Source organism: Temnothorax longispinosus, chromosome 3 (assembly GCF_030848805.1).
Source record: "Temnothorax longispinosus isolate EJ_2023e chromosome 3, Tlon_JGU_v1, whole genome shotgun sequence".
In the NCBI taxonomy this organism is placed as follows: Eukaryota; Metazoa; Arthropoda; class Insecta; order Hymenoptera; family Formicidae; genus Temnothorax; species Temnothorax longispinosus.
The window spans coordinates 11,062,006-11,081,539 of record NC_092360.1 but is presented as its reverse complement, the minus strand read 5'-3'; the positions used below and the strand labels follow the sequence as shown (position 1 = coordinate 11,081,539).

At 39.4% G+C, this 19,534-nt stretch overlaps 3 protein-coding genes across 3 annotated transcripts; 1 reads left to right on the top strand and 2 right to left on the bottom strand.

Moving 5' to 3' along the window:
* Positions 1 to 107: 107 nt before the first annotated feature.
* Positions 108 to 7,813, bottom strand: Lds (transcription termination factor lodestar). The gene is made up of 12 exons (XM_071773356.1): positions 7,428 to 7,813; positions 5,091 to 5,269; positions 4,686 to 4,928; positions 4,400 to 4,566; positions 3,738 to 4,272; positions 3,479 to 3,619; positions 3,065 to 3,282; positions 2,432 to 2,933; positions 2,009 to 2,352; positions 1,766 to 1,936; positions 1,479 to 1,678; positions 108 to 1,399 (listed from the first exon to the last, which is right to left on the bottom strand). The coding sequence occupies exons 1-12, from the start codon at positions 7,625 to 7,627 to the stop codon at positions 1,252 to 1,254; spliced, it is 3,048 nt and encodes a 1,015-aa protein (XP_071629457.1). The 5' UTR covers positions 7,628 to 7,813; the 3' UTR covers positions 108 to 1,251.
* Positions 7,814 to 8,890: 1,077 nt separating this feature from the next.
* Positions 8,891 to 12,626, top strand: Ints4 (integrator complex subunit 4). Its single transcript, XM_071774496.1, has 7 exons — positions 8,891 to 9,092; positions 9,176 to 9,594; positions 9,774 to 10,100; positions 10,184 to 10,448; positions 10,634 to 11,096; positions 11,180 to 11,669; positions 11,761 to 12,626. Exons 1-7 carry the CDS (start codon positions 9,039 to 9,041, stop codon positions 12,497 to 12,499), a joined length of 2,757 nt encoding a protein of 918 aa, XP_071630597.1. The 5' UTR covers positions 8,891 to 9,038; the 3' UTR covers positions 12,500 to 12,626.
* Positions 12,627 to 13,068: 442 nt separating this feature from the next.
* On the bottom strand, positions 13,069 to 19,463 carry Nup214 (uncharacterized). The gene is made up of 5 exons (XM_071774495.1): positions 19,301 to 19,463; positions 18,093 to 18,395; positions 13,839 to 17,982; positions 13,404 to 13,581; positions 13,069 to 13,299 (listed from the first exon to the last, which is right to left on the bottom strand). Exons 1-5 carry the CDS (start codon positions 19,331 to 19,333, stop codon positions 13,272 to 13,274), a joined length of 4,686 nt encoding a protein of 1,561 aa, XP_071630596.1. The 5' UTR covers positions 19,334 to 19,463; the 3' UTR covers positions 13,069 to 13,271.
* Positions 19,464 to 19,534: the final 71 nt, after the last annotated feature.

The following is a 19,534-nucleotide window of genomic DNA, read 5'->3' as shown; positions in this document are numbered from 1 at the left end:
CCTCCTTCTCTCTCTCTCTCTCTCTCTCTCTCTCTCTCTCTCTCTCTCTCTCTCTCTCTCTCTCTTTCTCCCCCCCCCTCTCCCTCCCTCTCCCTCCCCCCCTCTCTCTCATATCCCTTTTTCTTATTCTTATTATATTAAGGAGTTTACTTTCATCTCATCAGCACATATCTTTTAACTTAATTTAATATATTATTAAAGATTATATAAAAAACGTTTAAAAACGGCAGTTTATATCTAATCAGATTATGCTTTGCATAATCTGCTCTCGACAGACTTGGCTCTGCCTGAGATATCCGTATCAATTAATAATATCGTATCTATTATTTGTGTCCTAATGTTTTTAAATAATTTATAAATGTATACGAAACACACATTCAAGGATATTAAACTGTTAGACATAATTCTAAGTTATAATACAGATATATTCAGATTTGATTTTATCAGAGATGTAAATATCGATAGACATTAATATCATTCGATGTATACTAGGTTTTTGAATAATAATAGCCTAGCTTACTCAATAGTTCATTCTTTTTATTTGGAAACGTTTATGTACCTTCATAAAATAAAACCTCTTACATTTTTAGTTTTTTTTTTTATTTATTTATAAGACTTAGATGCTTCAAGCGTATATTTTTTTCACAGCGTGTAGCATATAATAATCGACAAAAAAAGTACCGCCGAAATTAATTAATACAAATAATGAAATATGAAATATTAACTGTTATAATGTAATAAACTGAGAAATTATTGATATCTCATTGTATCTTAAATTTATTGATTAAACTTGCTACTTAAATAAACTTTTGAAAAGATACATTTTATACTCATTCATATTATGCTTGGAAAACTATTAATCCTCTAATGATCCAATGTGATTTTAAAATAAATGTCACTTAATTTATTCTATTTTGCATTAGTCGCAAAAAATATCATGTCAATATGCATTGACGCGACAGAACTTAGGAAATAACAGCAAATAAAACGTATCAATATACATATATCAACAATTAAAACAGTCAAAGCACATATTAATTGTCTGGATAAGTAAAATTAATATAAAGAATAGTGATACATTTGTTTCTTTAGTAAAATACGTTTTGCTATGAAAACTATTGTAAAAAAGTACTTAAAATAGAGAACGCTTTATATACTTAAATAAAACGGATTATACATAGTTATAATTAAGTGAAACAAATTCTAGTATCCTATTGTTTTAATTCTATTTCTTACATACGATGAAATAAATCAGAAGCCGAATAACGATTTGAGATCGTTCAACGTAAGCTTTGTAGCTGCGTTGGTTCCATCGCCGCTCAGTACATTTCGCGCTATTTCAAGTTTTCGTTCTTGCAACGCTTTAATACGCTCTTCTATTGTATTAACACAAATAAATCTGAAACAAAAACGCAAAAATATTAAAATAAACTTTGCAAGAAATGTATATGCGTGGAAATCAAGTACGATGTACTAACTTGTAGATGTAGACATTCTTTGTTTGACCAAAACGATAAATCCTATCTTGCGCCTGCGTCTCTAACTGCGGATTCCAATGAATGTCAAATAATAACAAGTGATTTGCGCCTACCAGGTTTAATCCCACTCCGCCAGCCGTAAGTGAGAGCAACAGGATTCTTGGGCCGGAATTTCGTTTGTTAAAAGATTCCATTATACCCTGAAAGAAAAACACGTAATCATTTCTTTTTGTAACAAAATAAAATATAACAAAAACATATGTAATATTGATATCCATAATCCGTACTTGTCGATCTTTGATGGCGACACTTCCTGTGAACTTGCTGAACGTAGCACCTTTTATCACAACCAAGTGTGATGCTATGACATCCAGCAGCTTTGCCCATTGTGAAACAATGATGAGTTTATCGTTATCCTTTTGTAAAATTTCTTTAACCTTGTCAAGCAGTATCGTCATCTGAATCATTATATATTGCATTAATTACACATAAAATGGTGAAATCTTTCAGATTATACAATTATCACTTACCTTGGAACTAATGCGATCATCGTCGAACACTGGGTTCTCAGCAGTAAGTAGATTTCCGGCTACTCTTTCATCAACACCGATTTCATCTTCCTCATCCGCATTATTGATTCCATTGAGTGACATGTTATTTACTCTGGATAAGAATTCGGCATCCACGTTTTCTGTATCCATTATACCGCTTTGCTTCACGTCTTCCTGATCCAACATTGCATGGATTAATGCCGGATGGCAACATATCTGACGTAGTCGTAGAAGGAGTACCAAAATCTCATGTGTCTTTACTGATACTGAGGCGTGCATCGCCAGCAATTTGTTCTGTGCTTTCGTGAACTGAGTTTCCTTGTCTTGGAAAAAAAAACAACAATTATGCATAAAAATAATTAAACATTTCGGTGATTATACATATATTATTTCAAATCTTACTTGGGTTTGCAAGATAGGCGGGCTTATTATACCTCCCACCATACAAATCGAACATGTGCTCTTTTTCCGCACGTTGAGCTAAAAATTGTGCGAACAAAGTACGGGAGTAAACTAAAATTTTCTCGTATACCAATTGTTCCTGATGGTCGAGTTCCACCGTCACCTCCTCGATAGACTTGTCGGGTAAATTTTCTAAATCACCTTTAGCCATCAGTTCTTGTTTAGTTCTCCGCAACATTAATGTCTTCATGACCGTCGCCAATCTTTGATGACCTGCGGCATTCTTATTGTCTACCCATCGTTTCCAAACGCGTAGATCATCGAACGGTGAGCATCTGAGAAACTTCAGAATAGAGTATAAATCTAACTCCTTATTTTGTATAGGTGTGCCGGTGAGGGCCCATCGTTTGTTTGCCATCAGTCCACAAACCGCTTCGGATGCCTGACTCTTGTGATTTCTCACTATATGAGCTTCATCAAGTATAACTCTCTTCCAGTTGATCTGCAAAGAAATTTTAATTTGCGATCAAACTAAAAACTCAAGACAAATGTGTATTTTATGTTTAGATCAAAATAAAAACTTCTATTTTTGTCTACTCATTAGTCAAATAATATTTGCAAGCTTTAGTGTACCTTAAATAATGTAGAATTGCTTTTATATTCACGAGACAATATATTATACGTTGTGATGACCATATCGTTTTTCGCCAATCTTTTAGGAAGGCTCTGACGATTAATGCCATGATGCACCTCAATAGACAGTAAACCGCGTTTGCATTTGTTCCGTACTTCGTTTTCCCATTGCGACAATACGGACGCGGGACATACTACCAGAGTACCACCCTTATGACCTGTGGATCATTGATCATATATCTAATAATTATATAAATACATTTATTATATTATATACATTTATATAATTGTTATGATTCATGCTAGATATAGTATCATAACTTCAATAACTTAAGGTTAAGAAAAGAAAGCAAATATTTTAAAAAAGTATAGAAAGGCAAAAATATTAATTTTTTATTAGGTACTTTTACATACGTAAAGGTTTACTCTTGTTAGTCCACTCGCCATCATCATCATCATCACTTCCATCCTCATCATCATCAGAATCTTTCATAGCAAGAGTGCTTATAGTCAAAGCTATCATAGTCAGTGTTTTGCCCAAGCCCATATCATCCGCTACAATCCAAGGTAGAAATACGTTTCCAATTAACAATAATGTAAAATTAATTAAAGTAATATTTAATTTAATATTAATATAATTAGTATTGTAAGTTGCTATTTTGTAAATATTTACCTAAAACGCCACCGGATGGTTTTTGCTGTTCCCTCCACAGAAGCCATGCGAGAGCATGCTTTTGATGTGGCATTAATTCTACCTTCAATCCCCTTGGATCTTCTGCTTTCTCATTTTCTGACGGACGAGCTACGAGTGATCCGTGCAAATCTTGTAATCGTTCAACCGTTAAAGCAAGCTCCTTATCTCTGGTGGCTTGTGCCTTTTTGCCCAGTTCCTTTAACTCGGGAGATGACCTAGGATTCATTGGTATATTGTCTATACCCCCATATGAATCCTCACTTTCATCATCATCATCATCATCAGGATCTGCGGAATCGGAATACGACTCATCTTGGAACATCCGTGATGATTCCTTCATGAAACGAGAATATTCTGTTACTTCGGTTCCTTGACTGCTAGGAAGTAGCACCAAAGGGGTATTTTCCAATTCCCGTGTCAATATCCCGATTTCTTCTTCTTGCTGGCGTATACGTTCTTGTATTTTCTGCCCTTTATCAGGCAATGCTTCCATATTTCCATCATCAAGAAATCGCTAAAAACATGTTATACATATGTTTTAGTTATACATACATGTTCGATGGTGACATATTCATCAATTATCAAAATTGTCTACATTATTTATTATTGTATCTCAGCAATTAAATATATCTCATATTTACTTTCATTTGGGCTGACTCATTTTTAAGCTGCTCTAATTTGCAAACCGTGATTGCTCTTTTCTGTGCTACTAACGGATCCACATTTTTAACATTTGTAATTTCATGTCTTGCAAAAGACTTTGCGAATTCGGAATCGCTGTTTTGCCCGGATTGTCCAGAAGCAGAATCTATAATATAGAAAATATAGCATATAGATATTATTACGTGTATTAAATATATATATATATAAAAATATTTATCTATCGAATATTAAGATCTGTACATTTGATATAAATAAACTGAATACCTGAATCAAGTGCGATAGTCACAGCTACATCCTGAAGAGCTTTATCTTCTCCATCTTCTGCTGTTTTGTAATCATTATCACTTTGTTCATGTACATTATCAGGGTTAATATCATTCATATTAATAAGAGAGTCACTAGAAGAATTGGGTTTTAATTCTTTTATATCTTCCTTAGTATTATCATGAGTTACGTCTTTCCTTTTTTTACCCTTGGTTTTAATCGGTGAATACGAAGGAGAAGAACCTATATAAAGTAACAGAAATAAAAATCTATATAAAATATCAATATAAAATAATATAATCAAGTAAAAATTCTATAATATTATTTTAGCAGCAAATGTTTGAAATATTACAGTATCACATAACATAACATGATAGTAGTCTTTATTTGCAAGATGATCATTACCTGAATACGTATTATTGATGTCACTAAATGTATGATACTCTTCATCCTCATAATCATTGGTGGGTTCATAATCATCACTGTCATCATCAGAATCTACGTTATATTTTCTTCCGATATTTAAGTTTCTTGGATGAATGACTGGTGTTGTATCATCATCATCAGCATCACTGAATTTATCCCTATTTAAACATTTATAAGAAAATATTATCTTCATCATTGTTTGTATTTTAGTAATTTATTTCAACATGTAATTATAATAAATGATAAAAATATACGAAAAGAAAATAAGAAAAAGATGAGAAATTAATAGAAATTTAGAATTATATTAAAAAAAAAATGCAAATGTAAGAATATAAAAAATCTAAGTACAATAGATTACATGAGTAATAAGAATGTATATGTGTAATTGGTGTTGAGGATTCAAATAAATAACTCAATCCAGGTTAAGATCAAATAATAGGATAAATATAACGAATTTCTAAACGTCGATAACGTTTTCTATTTTTTTTTCTTTTGTTATTATCGCACTTATTTACATAGTAGCCTATGAAGGGTGCGTTTCACTTTAACGCCCGCAATGCTCTTAGAATTATTTCGTCTTTGTTTATTTTGTCAAATGTTAACGAATGATGCTTTTAAGTGAAACGCACCCGAAATATTACGATGGAGTCGACAATCGAGAACGTGAAAAAAAAAGACAGTCTCCCACAAGAGAAAATTATTCTACGACTTTGGCTGCGTTCGGGGAGCGCGCTATTAGCGCTATTTGCTTATTCTATCCTTGTTTTATACCTGATGAGCGATAAAGATAGAATAATGCAATAGCGCTAATAGCGTGGTCCTCGAACGTAGCCTTTATAATACAAAGCAGATTAATCGCTCTAATCGCAAGATTGACAACAACGCTGGCAATATTTCGAGAATAATCGCGTCGAGTCTACCGTCCAAAGTCACCTCTTCTCGTCGTCGTGAAAAAATGTACCACCGATAGACTCGACGCGATTATTCTCGAAATATTGCCCGCGTCCAACGGAACAACTGCTAATTCGTTGGTTCTAAAAGTAAGGGTTGGTTTATAATAGCCGTAACCGTTGATTTAAGCCGTAATCTTTAAGAAATTGACCAATCACAGTCGATTATTCTTCTCACATTCGACTGTGATTGGTCAATTTCTTAAAGATTACGGCTTAAATCAACGGTTACGGCTATTATAAATCAACCCTAAAGGTGGAAACACATAAAATTGCAGGAGCCATAAGCAGAAGGCAGAAGCCATATGCGCATGCGCTATGGTATCTGTAGAGCTCTTCAGATACCATAGCGCATGCGCATATGGCTTCTGCATTCTGCTCATGGCTCCTGCAATTTTATGTGCTTCCACCTTAAAGCCCCTTGCACAATGCCAGACAACAGGCAATAGGAACAGGAAATAACCAAAAAATCGTTAATTACAGCCTAAAAAGTTCGAATGCTATGATTGGTTTGGTTGGCAACAGGCAATAGGCACAAAATTTCCAACGTGACGGAAACTCTGTGTCTATTGCCTGTGTCACTGTTTATTCTGCATTTATACATGATTTCTGATTTCTATTCCCTGTTCCTATTGCCTGTTGCCTGGCATTGTGCAAGGGGCTTAAGAGTTGATCACGTTCTACTGCAAGCGCGGTTCGTTCTGCTAAACTCGCCCATTGCCAGCGTTGTCGTCAATCTTGCGATTAAAGCGATTAATCCACAAGGCGATCGATCCGCTTTGTATTATAAAGTATACAAAAATAATAATTTATTTTCTTATTGTACGAGGCTTTTCTTTCCCCGCGTTCTCGATTGTCATCGACCTCATCGTCGTCATATATTTATATACAGACTAGCGCGGGTAAATAAGAGCAACAATAATGGGTGCGTTCAGCCGATACTCCGCTAGCCTAGCAATCGTGAGCAGTCGCTCATTTTCGCTCGTTTCCTCTCCTTTGACCCAATGGATTAAAAGGAGAGGAAACGAGCGAAAACGAGCGACTGCTCACGATTGCTAGGCTAGCGGAGTATCGGCTGAACGCACCCATAATAAAACAAAAAAAGAGACAGAAACCGTTACCGACGTTTAAAAATTCATGACATTTATTCTTTTACGTAAATCTTAACCTGGAAAATTTCTCGTCATTTATTTGAATCCTCAAAACAAATTACACATATACATTCTTACTAATCTATTGTACCAGCACTTTTTTTTTTGTATCGCGGCGCGGTTTCCTTGTTTCCGACAATACGGATCATTTTCGCGCAACCACGTCATCGGAATTTGAGCCTCGTCGAAATGGCTGGCGGGTAAAATGACCTCACCTTCTCGGCGTCGTGTCCTCGATGTTCTCGGCGTTCTTCGAAACGTCGGCGTCATCGACCTCGTAGCTCTCGTCGATGATCCGCCTGACGATATCCCTCGAGCGTTCGAGAACGCTTCTATCGGCTTCGTCGCTGTCGGAGATGATGATGGAATCGTTTTCGAGGAATGAGTCGCGCCATTGCGCGAACTTTGGCTCCATGTCTCACTCAAATACAAATCCGCGACGAATGAACGGTATAAACGGAAACGTGAACAAATAAGCGATACAAGCCACGCGAGATCGTCCTTTTGTTTCAACGTCGCACGTATTAACTCGCGTCAACCATCAACTCGCATGGACCCGCACGAACTAGTATGAACTCGCACGTCCGGCACGTCTCGCACGCGGGCATGGGCACCTGCAGCGGGCAACCACCCTTTTAAATGCGTTGCCAACAATAAAATAATACTCCAAGATTCAGGATTCGTCAAAAAGCATCGATAACGTCGAGTCGAGATGTTCATTTGCAGCTGATGAAAAATTTGTGAATCTGATTGGTGTATTCTTTTAATTTTGGTCGAAACTAAAAAAAATACACCAATCAAGTTCACGAATTTTATAATAGGCTGCAAAGCACAGCCGGCCTCGCCGATTTTCCCGGCGCCAATCGACGCGAATTCCAAACTGTACGAATTGGATTTTAATTGACAAGAGTTTTTTATATATGAGACTTTTTTTAGAAAACTTAGTGTTGGATGCTGAGTACGAGTACATGTGCATTTGATTAAGATGCAATTTTAAATTTTACTGTGAAACTGGCTAAGAAAAAAAATATATAAAATTTCCATGTATAAAAAGAATGTATTATTTTATTACAAGAATAGTACAAGTAATTTCAAAAAAGGAGGAATTTCAAGAGAAAAGATAGTTCAAAGAAAATCAAGGCTGTTAGAATTCGAGCTACTATTAGAGATGACCATCAATCCTGGACAGATTTTATTGATTAATTTATCGAGCAACACTTGTACTATTTTATTAACATAGATAGACTTATTAATTCCTTATTTTTAACGCGTATGGAAGAACAAAAAATCAGAGACAATGGTGTGTACAATTATGTACAATTAAAGATTTTGCTATATAAGCAAATTCTATCGATTGAATTAGAATTTCGACTGAGCTCTGATTAACTTAATCGGGAATTAAATTAATTATCAAATATCTATTATTTTATTAACACATACATCGACAGAATTATATTTTTACTTAATTGAAATATGAATTTGTAATAATTTATTTAATTTTATTAAACATACAAAATATATATTAGGGACAATGATATTATTTAGAAATTCTGCTCTAAACGATTCTGTCGGTTGAATTAATCACATAATTAATAAATTAATCAGAAATTAATTTTTATCGAAGTCGTTTTGAGATATCGATACCTAAGATTTTTTGTGTGTTTAGATGGCAGTACTGCGTATCAAATTCGGTATTTATGTATGTTTTGGGTTCGTGAATGTTTGAGGTTATATCATATGTATATTAAAATGTCAGAATATATAAATTGATCTGAGAAGAAAAATAGTGCTTAAATCCATAATGAAATAAGACATTGGTTCCAAGAATGGCAGCTTTAATGAAGAAACGAGTGCTAGCTGAATTTAATCAGAGCCAGACGGTAAGATTATATCACGTGTTTCATTCCGATCACGAAGCATAGCTAAAATAATTATTTTAACAAGCTACAAAATTTCTACCCAGATTGTTAATGAGCCGCCAACCAAACGGTTAAAGACTCTAAGGCTATTATCGACGTCTGGTTCGAAGAACGGTGCCGACAGCAGCTCGGCGTTAGCTTACATAGAATGCCTGGAAAAATGCAAGAGTGGAAACGACGCGTTGCAACTGCTCGTTCGTATTTCGGATGCTATAGCGTACATAGCACCGGAGGATGTTCCCGTTGCTATAAAGAAGCTGGCGGAGAGATTTGCTGTCGAGAAGAAAGTTGCGGTTAGAGCCAAGATTTTCTGGGTGTTTGCTGAATTGGGAGAAGTGACGCCTGACAAGTCGGAAAAGGCAAAAATTGTGAATGAAGTGGCTGAACTTCTGCGAAACGAGGAGTCGCACAGAGTCAAGAGTCAGGGATTAGCGACGCTGTTAAAGTTGGGAGATTATCAAAGGTGTACATATCTCATATGTTATTGTGTCTCGTAGCTCTTTTTTTTTTCTTTTTTCTTTTTCAAAATTTAGCTCATGTGTATTTGCAGTTAAAGTTTAAATATTTGTCTTGATTAAGGAAGTAAAAAACACTTTCTTCTATTAGCAAATCAATGACGAGAAATATTTTTTGTACATTCAGGGCACTGGTATTGAAAATTGCACAGGAACATCTGCCTGACACCTGGCACGGTGTTCAAACGCGATGTCTTTCTATCATCGGCCGTTATCTAACAGCAAATGCTGCAGATGATACCTTAACATTAATTGGCAATTATGCCCGCTCTCAAGATCCACGGGTTCGTGCTCAAGCTTTCGAAACTATGGCAGAATTGCATTCTCACAGAGGTTGCAGGCTCCCTGCGAGTTTCTTCAAGGAAGCCTGCGCAGCCCTTCGCGACGATTACGAGATTGTACGCCGAGCTGTTCTGAAACTTATTTGGCTTTTGGGCAGGGAGTATCCAGAGAAGTCAGTATATAAGTAAAAATATGTTTTAAAGATGAAATTTTACAGTAAACTTTTTTTTTACATGTTCCTTTTAAATGTTACAGTATTGTTGTTGGTTCTGATGGCGAGGATGTACGTATGGTGGACTGTGCCTTTTCACAAATTTGCAGTCTTATGGGTGATTTGTCATCTCGCGTGAGAGCCTCGGCGATGTCCCTTTTGGGGACCATGAAAGGTGTGTCGCGTCGTCATATAGAACAAGCGTTGGATAAAAAACAAAAAATAGTTGAAGCGGACAGACCCGAAGTTGAAGAGAAAAGTGGATCTTGCGGAGCATTCATTCATGGCTTGGAAGATGAATTTTTAGAAGTATAAATTTTTATTTATTGCAATACGTACAATAACAATTTTCTTGGAATATTCGTTAGAGATCGCCAAATTAAAAGTTTATTATTATACCTTAATTAAATTTGATATAAAATTTGATTATAACTGAAATTTATCTTTTTCTCATATTTTGTTCTCATATCGATCATATATAAATTTCATTTTAGGTGAGAACAGCGACAGTTGAAGCACTCTGCACGATTTCGTTAGAGCAACCGAGTATAGCTAGAATTTCATTGGACTTTATGGTGGATATGTTCAATGACGAAATTCAGGATGTTAGAATAAGAGCTATTGAATCTTTAAAGAAAATGTCATCGAGCGTAACCCTTCGAGAGGACCAATTGGAAACAATTTTAGGCGCGTTGGAAGATTTCTCGGGAGAAGTGAGAGAAGGCTTGCACGCTATGCTAGCTGCTAGTCATCTCGCCACCACAAATTGTCTTTACATGTGCGTTAATCGTTTGTTAGATAATTTAACACGATACCCTCAAGACAGGGAGAGTATCAGGAGTTGTTTAGCGGCATTGGGCGCATCACATCCATACTTAACGCTACCTCTAGTACCGCAACTTCTTGGCCGACATCCTTTCTTCGACACACCCGAGCCAGATGTGGATGAACCGTCCTGTAAATATTTTAAATTTATTTTTATCATGCAAATAGTCTTGGATTTTAAATTTGTATTCAATACCTTTAACTTTTTATAACAGATGCAAGCGTACTCGTTTTAATCTTCAATGCCGCGTTACACTGTCCAAGCATGCACGCCCTGTTCACGGAGCATGCTTCTAAACATTATCACTATTTGCGCGACACTATGCCGCATCTAGTTCCGCGATTGCGCCCAGCGCTTACAAGCGGTTCAGGAATCAAAATGGAAGATATGGATAATGAAGAGAACAGAGGTCAACGTGGTCGTGAGTTCTTGGAGAAGATGGTAGCCGGAATCGAGAATGCCAGACCAGGAGGCAGGGTTCATACGCAACTTTTGAATACTGCAGCCATTGATCTTGATCGCTTGGCAGAGATGGATCACCATATGGAAGGCGCTGCACGTTTCGCCGCCTTGTATATTCGTTGTTTGCTGCTATTGAAGTCCGTCCTCAAAGAATGTTCTGTGTCTTCGATGACGTCTATCTCGGCGAACCCAGTGCCGAATACCAATAACAATATTTTCGTTCTTCTTCAGCACACGCAAAAGTACGTATCGTTATATATCATTTTGATACGCCATATAATTTTAACGATAGATAAAAAAATGCAAAAGCTTATATACATCATTATTTTTTAGATTACAACGCTTATTTAGTGGATTAGGCGAGAACGAAATTATATTGGCTAATGATATGTGGTTGAAAGCACTGGCTATAGAATTAGTTAGGGTGACCAGGAGTGCGACCGGCAGCGCGTTACCACTAGCTCGTTATTTCCTATCGGAAGCCGATGCCTTGCCTCAAGATACGTCGAGGCTACCGCCATTCTCCAGGGCTCTGGTTCTACAAATACCCACCTTGGCGGACGTGAAGCCGGGTTCCTTGACGCGGCTTTTGCTGCCATTGCTTTTGACGCCAGTAGCACAGGGGGAAGAACGATTGCCGAGACCATCGGCGACGACGCGCTTTTGTCGAGCGCACATCGAGGAACCGAGAGGCGATGCTGATGCCGCGCTAAAATTCACGGGCGGCCTTTTACTGGGAATCCCCCTGAACGCCAAGATATTGAATCTACGCGATCCCTCCACTCTGCGAATAAAGCTGAGACATCCGGATCAACAAGTGCAATTACTGTTACCGCGATCCGCAGATCTGCGTATGCAGCAGTCCGATCAGAAAGATTACAGATTGAGGACGACAGTTCTTCTGTCGCATCAAGTGTGGATGGAACCTTGTAACGTAGAGATCTCCTTAGCATTACTATTACCTTCATCTGCGATTTGCACGCATCCACCTTTAGACGACCCGTGCGTGATCGATTTGTGTAAACCTACCAAAGTATCGATTGCACCGAAAGCCATCAAAAGAGGCATATGATTACATTATAGTGTAAATGATTATTTAATACTTTTATTTTTGATCATTTAATTTGTATGTATCTTTATAGATCAAAATTTTATACGCAGAAAATTAATTTGTTAATAAAATATGTAATTTAAACAAATTTGTATGCTCAAAAAAACCATTGTGATATCATCATATGAAGTAATGAAAGATCAAAATAGTATTTGTTGTAAATAAAGTCTAAATAAGCGCTTGATTATTCTCGCTGAACATCACTAAACACTAAATAGAGAGCAAGATAATGAATATTCTGAATAACTTGGAATAGTCTGTCAAGCGAAAAATTTGGCTTTGTTTAAAAAAATTTGGTCTTGTCATTCAACACATAAATTAAAGGAATATCTAGTAGAAAATATAATTTCAAAATTATATAAATAACAAGAGACAGATATCCACTAAAGAAAGGAGAGAAAGAAGATAACCGCAAATACTTTTCATTCGGCATTCAATCATATTTAACACGAGAGCTGGCGCGCTGCATTATGGTTTTCACTCAAATTACAATATTTATTGATCAATTTTCTTTATTTAAATAGAAATGCTTTATCGTAAAATTTAGATCTGTTCTCATTTATTACAACGTACAAGACAATAGAACACGATCTCTGTCATAAAAAGTACACATTTCTGAATGTAAAACAGTATATACACAATTGTAATTAGATAATTTCCTTATTCAATAGTAATTTCATATTCTGCTAGACGTATGACAGTTTTGAAGGTAAATCTGCCGCAACCATATCATTCATCTCCAACTGGAGAACGAGCTGCCGCTGAAATAAGATGGTTATTTATTATTTGTAAATTCTTTCTATATCTTGGTATTATTATTGCTATCTTATTGACTCGAAAACATATTGATTCAAAAGCTACATACGCAGTGAACGCTGGTTTGTCTGGCTCTTGATTCTTCTGGGCTAAGCTACCGAAACTGAGACCACCTGATTGATTGGCTAAAGATTCGAACGTACTGCTGCCTGCCACTTCTCCAAATACTTTTGGCACATTTTCCATTGTAGGGGGGCCAGCTTGCATAGCAGGTGGACTTCCAAATCCTATTTATAACATTCTTTTCTTATTATAAATGAACAAGAGGTGCAGGATAATGTAATTATGATCAATCCAGAATTGATTATAAAACTAATTGGGGCATTATCTATACATTTGTGAGCTGGAGTTAAAGGAACTATAAAATAAATGAGGAAAGATTTTTCATATTGTTCTTCAAAAGTAGGTAATAGTTTAATACATAATAGTTTACATACCAATTATGTATTCGCGTTTTAAGAAATAATAATAGCTATTTATTTACCCATGCCAGGAGACTCAAACGTAGGAGGTGAGCCAAAACCAGCACCTCCAAAAACGGGTTTTGCTCCGCCAAAGATGGGTGACGATCCGAACACCGGCTTGGCACCGAAGGCTGGAGCTTGTCCGAAAGCGGGTGGGCTGCTGAGTACAGGTTGCTGTATGGGAGATGTGTTAGGCGCAGTAGATCTGAAGACATTTGCGCCCGCAGGGGAACCACTGACTGCCGCCGGCGACGTGTTGCTCGTCGCACCACCAAACGGAGAAGCAGGTGCGTTTGTCCCTCCACCAAATACAATACCGGGTTTCGGGGCATTAGTGTCGAATATAGATCCCGTTGAGACCGTACCGAATCCTGTGTTACCCCCGAAGATATTTCCGCTCGGAGGGGTCGACCCGAAGACAGAATTCATGCTGTTGCCTCCGAATATCGGTGTAGAAGTATTCGAGGAGGTAGCGGGCGTATTGGAGAACACCGAGCTTGAAGTATTACCAAACGGCGTTGATGCGGGACTAATTATCGGCTTCCCGAAGATGTTCGCCGTCGACGCGGGGGTCTGAACACCTGGGAATTGCGCATTCGACACCGGCGATACTATTGGGCTCTTACCGAACGCCGGCGTGATCGAGGTCGCCGTCGTTGTCGCAGGCATACCGAATGAGATTGTGCCCGCGGAGGAGGTGTTGCTGATGCTGATCCCGAAACTCGTGGCTGGCACACTGGTGATGGTGGTCTCGCCGAACGTCGGCTTACTCAGGGAAGTCTGGAAGGGTGACACGGTGCTGCTGCTGCTGCTGCTCGCAGGCATTGCTGAGGAGCTAGTGGTAATGCCGGTTGACGTGTTTGCGAATCCGCTGAACACCGATGTGGTGACCGGCGCCAAGGTCGACGTCCCAAAAGTAGGTGTAATCGACGGGAAAGAAACTGCGCCGAAGGTAGTCGTAGCGGGCAGTATGGTCGTCTCTGGCACTGTCGCTGCGTTCTTTACGACGGTCTGACCGCCGAATATCGGTGTCGCGGCTAACGAAATTGAAGCCTGGGCAGTTGCAGCGCCAAAAGTGGGTGCTCTTACCTCAGGCGTAGTCACTTTCTCGATGACGACCGTACTGCTGGATGGCACTTCCGTCATCGGCTTGCGAGCGGCGTTCGCGTCCACAACGTTGATGGTAACCCCGCCGATAGTCATAACGGATGTAACAGTGGCAGTCGTCGCGAGACCTTGTGCTGTAATAACGGGTGCGGGTGCGGCGAAGCTCATGGAAGTCGTGATTGTATTTACTTTCCCGTTCGCGCTCGAGTGATCGACCGGTTGAATAGTTAACGTGCTCGGTGATCCCAAGGATAAAGCCGACAGTTCTATCGGCGTTTGCATCGGTGCCGCTGGTACCGTTATCGCGGGTTCTACGATAGAAGTGTGGGGTGTGGATTTCGAATAAGCGAAGGACATCATGTCGAGCGCAGTACCGGAGGGTGAGCTTTTCGCAACAGGCGGGGCTATAGGTGTAGCGAAACTGAACGTAGCGGCAGCGTCCGTTTTCACAGCTGGCGCCGTAGAGAGCGGTAACAGATTACGGATTCCCATACGAGTGGTCTCCGTTAACGGATATTCCGTTGACAATACGTCCTTTAACAATCCGGTCGAGAACAAAGCAGATTCCGGGGCTTTAGGGACGCCATCGCTGCTCGGCGATTCCTTATTGTTCCTAGTAGTTGGATCTGTAAGAAGAGATTTCGAAAAGAGGATATCTTGAGATTTCGGCGCCGACGTTCCAAACGTGATAGACGTCGGGAAGTTAACATTAAGATCCTGTTTCGGCTTAGTTTGGGACGTTGCGAGAACTGCTGGCGCGGCAGGCTTTTTATCCACTTGCTTGATAGAAATCGCCCCGGGGAAAGAAACGGTCGTTGGAAGTGGCTTCTGTTGGACTTTGTTCTGCGCAACGATGCCGTTTGTGTCGGACGAACCGATTCTCGCAACGATACTGTTCAACGAAGCGAGGGGACTTTGCGATTTGGTCTGCTTCTCGACCGGCTGCTTGACGGCAATATTTTGTTTAACAATCGACAGCTCGGTTTTGGTCTTAGCCTCATTGATCACAGGACTGAGAGACGCTAGGGAAGACAGCGTATCCTTCAGGCGATCCTGAACCGGTGATGGATTGACCGGCTTGACAATTCTCGGGGATGATTCGGTAAGCAACGCCCTTAGCGCTGACTGCTTTTCGGGTGTAAAAGTCAGAGTCTTCGAGGCGATGGCTTTGCAGCGGGCATCTATAACGTCAGTTTTTCCGCGAATAACCGACGCTGGCGATTTCGGTGAACTCACGTGCAGACTCGCCATCGAACGATTGAGATTGGACACGCCACTAACCGCCAACGAGCGATTGAAGGACTTCCATCGCCGCGAGATTTGGTCGACCTTCTCTTTCTCCTTTGCGAAAATCTTGTTATGCGTCAGAAGATTCTGATACACATACTCCAAGCTGGGAATCTTCATTTGCGACTTTGCCCGCGCTTTGTGCTCCGACCATTCCAAATCCAAAATTTTACTGACTTGATTGAGCTGCGTTTGTATGTAGTAGTAACATCGCTGTAGATCCGCTATTTTGCTGTTCTCATTGCAGTTTCTAGTGGTGATATCAACGCTGGCTGCGTTTTTCGACTTAGTTTCTTCGACCCATGCGAACGACTGGAGCAAGAGAGCCTTCAAGTACGCTATATCGCTGGAGAGACTGTTTGTCGTGTCCGTTAAATCCCGCAAGAACTGTTCTATGTCGGCGGACGTCTCCCCGAGTCGTTTCTTTTCTGCGTCTGTACCGCATTCCCATACCTGCGGTTCCAATCTAATTCGCAATTCTTTCTCGAACAACGCCTGCTCCTGCACATAAGCACGCATCCGTATGTTATCGTCTATAGAAGGTTTCTGTTCCGTTATTTGTGGCAAGCTTGCTTCCTTATCTATAACTGACTTGGTTTCCGTCTTTACAGGTTCTGACACTGGTGTTTCTTTAGGCATAATCGGTTTCACAGCTATCTGCGGCGCAGCTTTTTCCTCTTGCAATTTCGGCTGTTCCGCCAGTTGCTCCACAGGTGGTTGGAAGAATCCTGCTGCTTTCAGAGAGTCGCCAAATATATTCGTCATCGGAGCGGGTTTTGATCGTTCCGGTGCCATCTCCGGTTGCTTCGAACGTGGCGTGCTGGTCACCGCGGCATTCATACTAAACGATATTTCCGGGGGCGAAGCATTAAGCTGTGACGGTGCTGGAGGCGAGACAATTTCCGTAGGAGGAACGTTGATGGCAGGACAGTTGGGTGCCAGATTAACCATGTGAAAGCTACACAATTTCCCGGACGTTCCAAGAATATGCAAGACGGGGACTGGATACGGCAACGTTGAATCCGCGCCCCACGGCAACGTGTAGGTCGGAGACTTGTCTATGGCCAGACCCAAGGGATAAATTTCCATGGTTCTCACCAGCGGTAATTCAGCTCTGCCGCTATCGACTAATTGCCATTGATTCCAATTCACGCCACCATCATTGGTGCCTAGCACAGCTATTTCGCTGCTGATGCTACTACCCGCTATGATAAGTCCCCATTCCGGCACGTGCTCGAAATAATAGCGTAGAACACTGTCCTTTCTCTCGGCGTCGGGAAAACCGTACGTGATATCTTCGTAGCATGTAAAGATAGCGTTTGCCTCTCCTTTCGGTGCGTCAACGATGAAAACGTTTATGTGCCGCTCGTCATTCAGATATGCGGCACAAAATTGATAATTACTGATCCATAGGATGTTAATTATCTCGCCTTTGGGTGGTGAAGGACCCGCGATGGTTCTAGCGACCTTTAAGGTATCTGGCTTTAATTGCACGATGTCTCCGTTTTTGCAACCCACTGCGATTTGTTTGCCTTTAGGACTCCAAGCTGCACACAGAGCCTGTGGCTCATTCGACACTTTGGAAAGCACAGATACTTTCGGTATAAAATTTTCTCTTGCTTCTTCTTCTATCTTCAATTGGAAACTACCAATAGTACAGTCGCTAGTAACGGTACAAAATATCGCAGGTACAGTGGGGTTCCATCGTATATCCGTTATGTAGCTATCTAGCTCGTTCGACGTTGTTATTTGAAGCAACAGGTTGAGACTCTGAAAATTAACGCGTTAATTAACGATAAATTTAACTATAGTTTCTATAATACTAGATAAAATGTTGAAAATGTTCTTAAGACTTCTACAAAAATATGCTACGTGCATACATTTCTAACTAGTGAATAGGCATCGTATATCAATACTGTGGGCTTCAATGCTATGCCTATAGCGATATAATTATAATCACAATTAATGGCAATCTTTGATATAACAGCTGGCAACTGGAGTTCTATCTTCCACTCTGCACTGTTCTCCTCCGCCGGCTTCAAGACGGTAATTTTATCATCGTGTCCTATGTAAAGTAGTCCTCGCTTTTTGTCAGCCACGAGAAGATTGCAAGCAGGAGGAACATATGCAGGAGTCTTCAAGTCAAATATCTGATATGTATTTGACTGTTTAAATAAAAATTCCTGAAAGTATGAGAGCAACAGTGAATATAAAATCAGATATCAAGAGAAATAATTTAAATAGTGTATCTCAGGATGTATACACATAAGAATGCACAGTGTGCGATTCTTCTGTGCCAGCAAAAGCAACATTTTTTGACCGGCAAAATTTTAAACTAGTACAATTTAAAGCTAACGAACAAATGTTTAAAATTACACATAAATTACGAGTGGCACATGTGCTGGACATACACATTGTTTTACTATTTTTCAAAAAATTTGATAATATATGCATGATGTCTAAATATTTCTTAAATATATATTAAATAAAATTTACTTAATAAGAAAAAATTTTTTTTAAACTACTGCTTGAACATAATTATGTATATGAAAGGGAGATATCCTATAAATGTACATCATATATTTAAAAAAATACATTCCGTTCTTATGTTGAGAACAAATATCGCACGGAAAATTCTTAAAAGTTACTCAATTGTTTGTTTCACATTCGAGAGCTACTTTAGACCGGACAATAACGAATAACGAAATATCAAAGAACTTGATGCAAATGATTGTTCAGTTATTTGTTTTACGCTTGAGGAGCTTCTTTGGGTCATACCAAAGAGAGCTATCAAACGGAATTGATGTACAAACGCGTGTATAATGTAATTAGAGCTATCATATAGATTATAGATATTTTAAAGATCAACGTGTCACTCGTACGAGACTAATGCTTGTCAAATCTCGACGAAGTCGTCGGGGCGAGCGACGCCCCGTAAGGAATCGAGTAAAGGGACGTAAAACGAATTTTTTCAGACGGTCGTGCAGCTCCCGAAGACGATTTTTAATACAACTTGTTCGCCGGTTGTGTCCACGATCCACTTCAGCCACGCGTGCAATTCTCGCTGTTACAAATCGACGCGCGGTACCTGCACATCTATCGGATCCAGCGATGCCTTCATTTCTATGATATTTTCAAGTTACGTCTCGTAAACGAACAACAATAGGGATAAACAAGATCGACTCCAGTCGGTCGCGCTTCAACCAAATTTCAACAGACGTACTGAAACCAGCCACTGACTGCAGATGCTGTGATGTTCACTCGGCAAGTCGGCAAGGACGCAGTTGCGCAACCGCCGAGGGCGCCGAGCTCGAGCAGCGAC

Excerpts from the sequence above, each read along its gene's own strand:
- Lds (XM_071773356.1), bottom strand. The coding sequence starts at position 7,627 with ATGGAGCCAAAGTTCGCGCAATGGCGCGACTCATTCCTCGAAAACGAT. Across the intron at positions 5,270-7,427 it reads GAGGACACGACGCCGAGAAG|GGATAAATTCAGTGATGCTG; the intron begins GTGAGGTCATTT and ends ATGTTTAAATAG. Across the intron at positions 3,283-3,478 it reads TAACAAGAGTAAACCTTTAC|GTCATAAGGGTGGTACTCTG; the intron begins GTATGTAAAAGT and ends AATGATCCACAG.
- Ints4 (XM_071774496.1), top strand. The coding sequence starts at position 9,039 with ATGGCAGCTTTAATGAAGAAACGAGTGCTAGCTGAATTTAATCAGAGC. Across the intron at positions 9,093-9,175 it reads AATTTAATCAGAGCCAGACG|ATTGTTAATGAGCCGCCAAC; the intron begins GTAAGATTATAT and ends ATTTCTACCCAG. Across the intron at positions 11,097-11,179 it reads AGATGTGGATGAACCGTCCT|ATGCAAGCGTACTCGTTTTA; the intron begins GTAAATATTTTA and ends TTTTTATAACAG.
- Nup214 (XM_071774495.1), bottom strand. The coding sequence starts at position 19,333 with ATGAAGGCATCGCTGGATCCGATAGATGTGCAG. Across the intron at positions 17,983-18,092 it reads CCTATTCACTAGTTAGAAAT|AGTCTCAACCTGTTGCTTCA; the intron begins GTATGCACGTAG and ends GTTAATTTTCAG. Across the intron at positions 13,582-13,838 it reads GTTTGAGTCTCCTGGCATGG|GATTTGGAAGTCCACCTGCT; the intron begins GTAAATAAATAG and ends TGTTATAAATAG.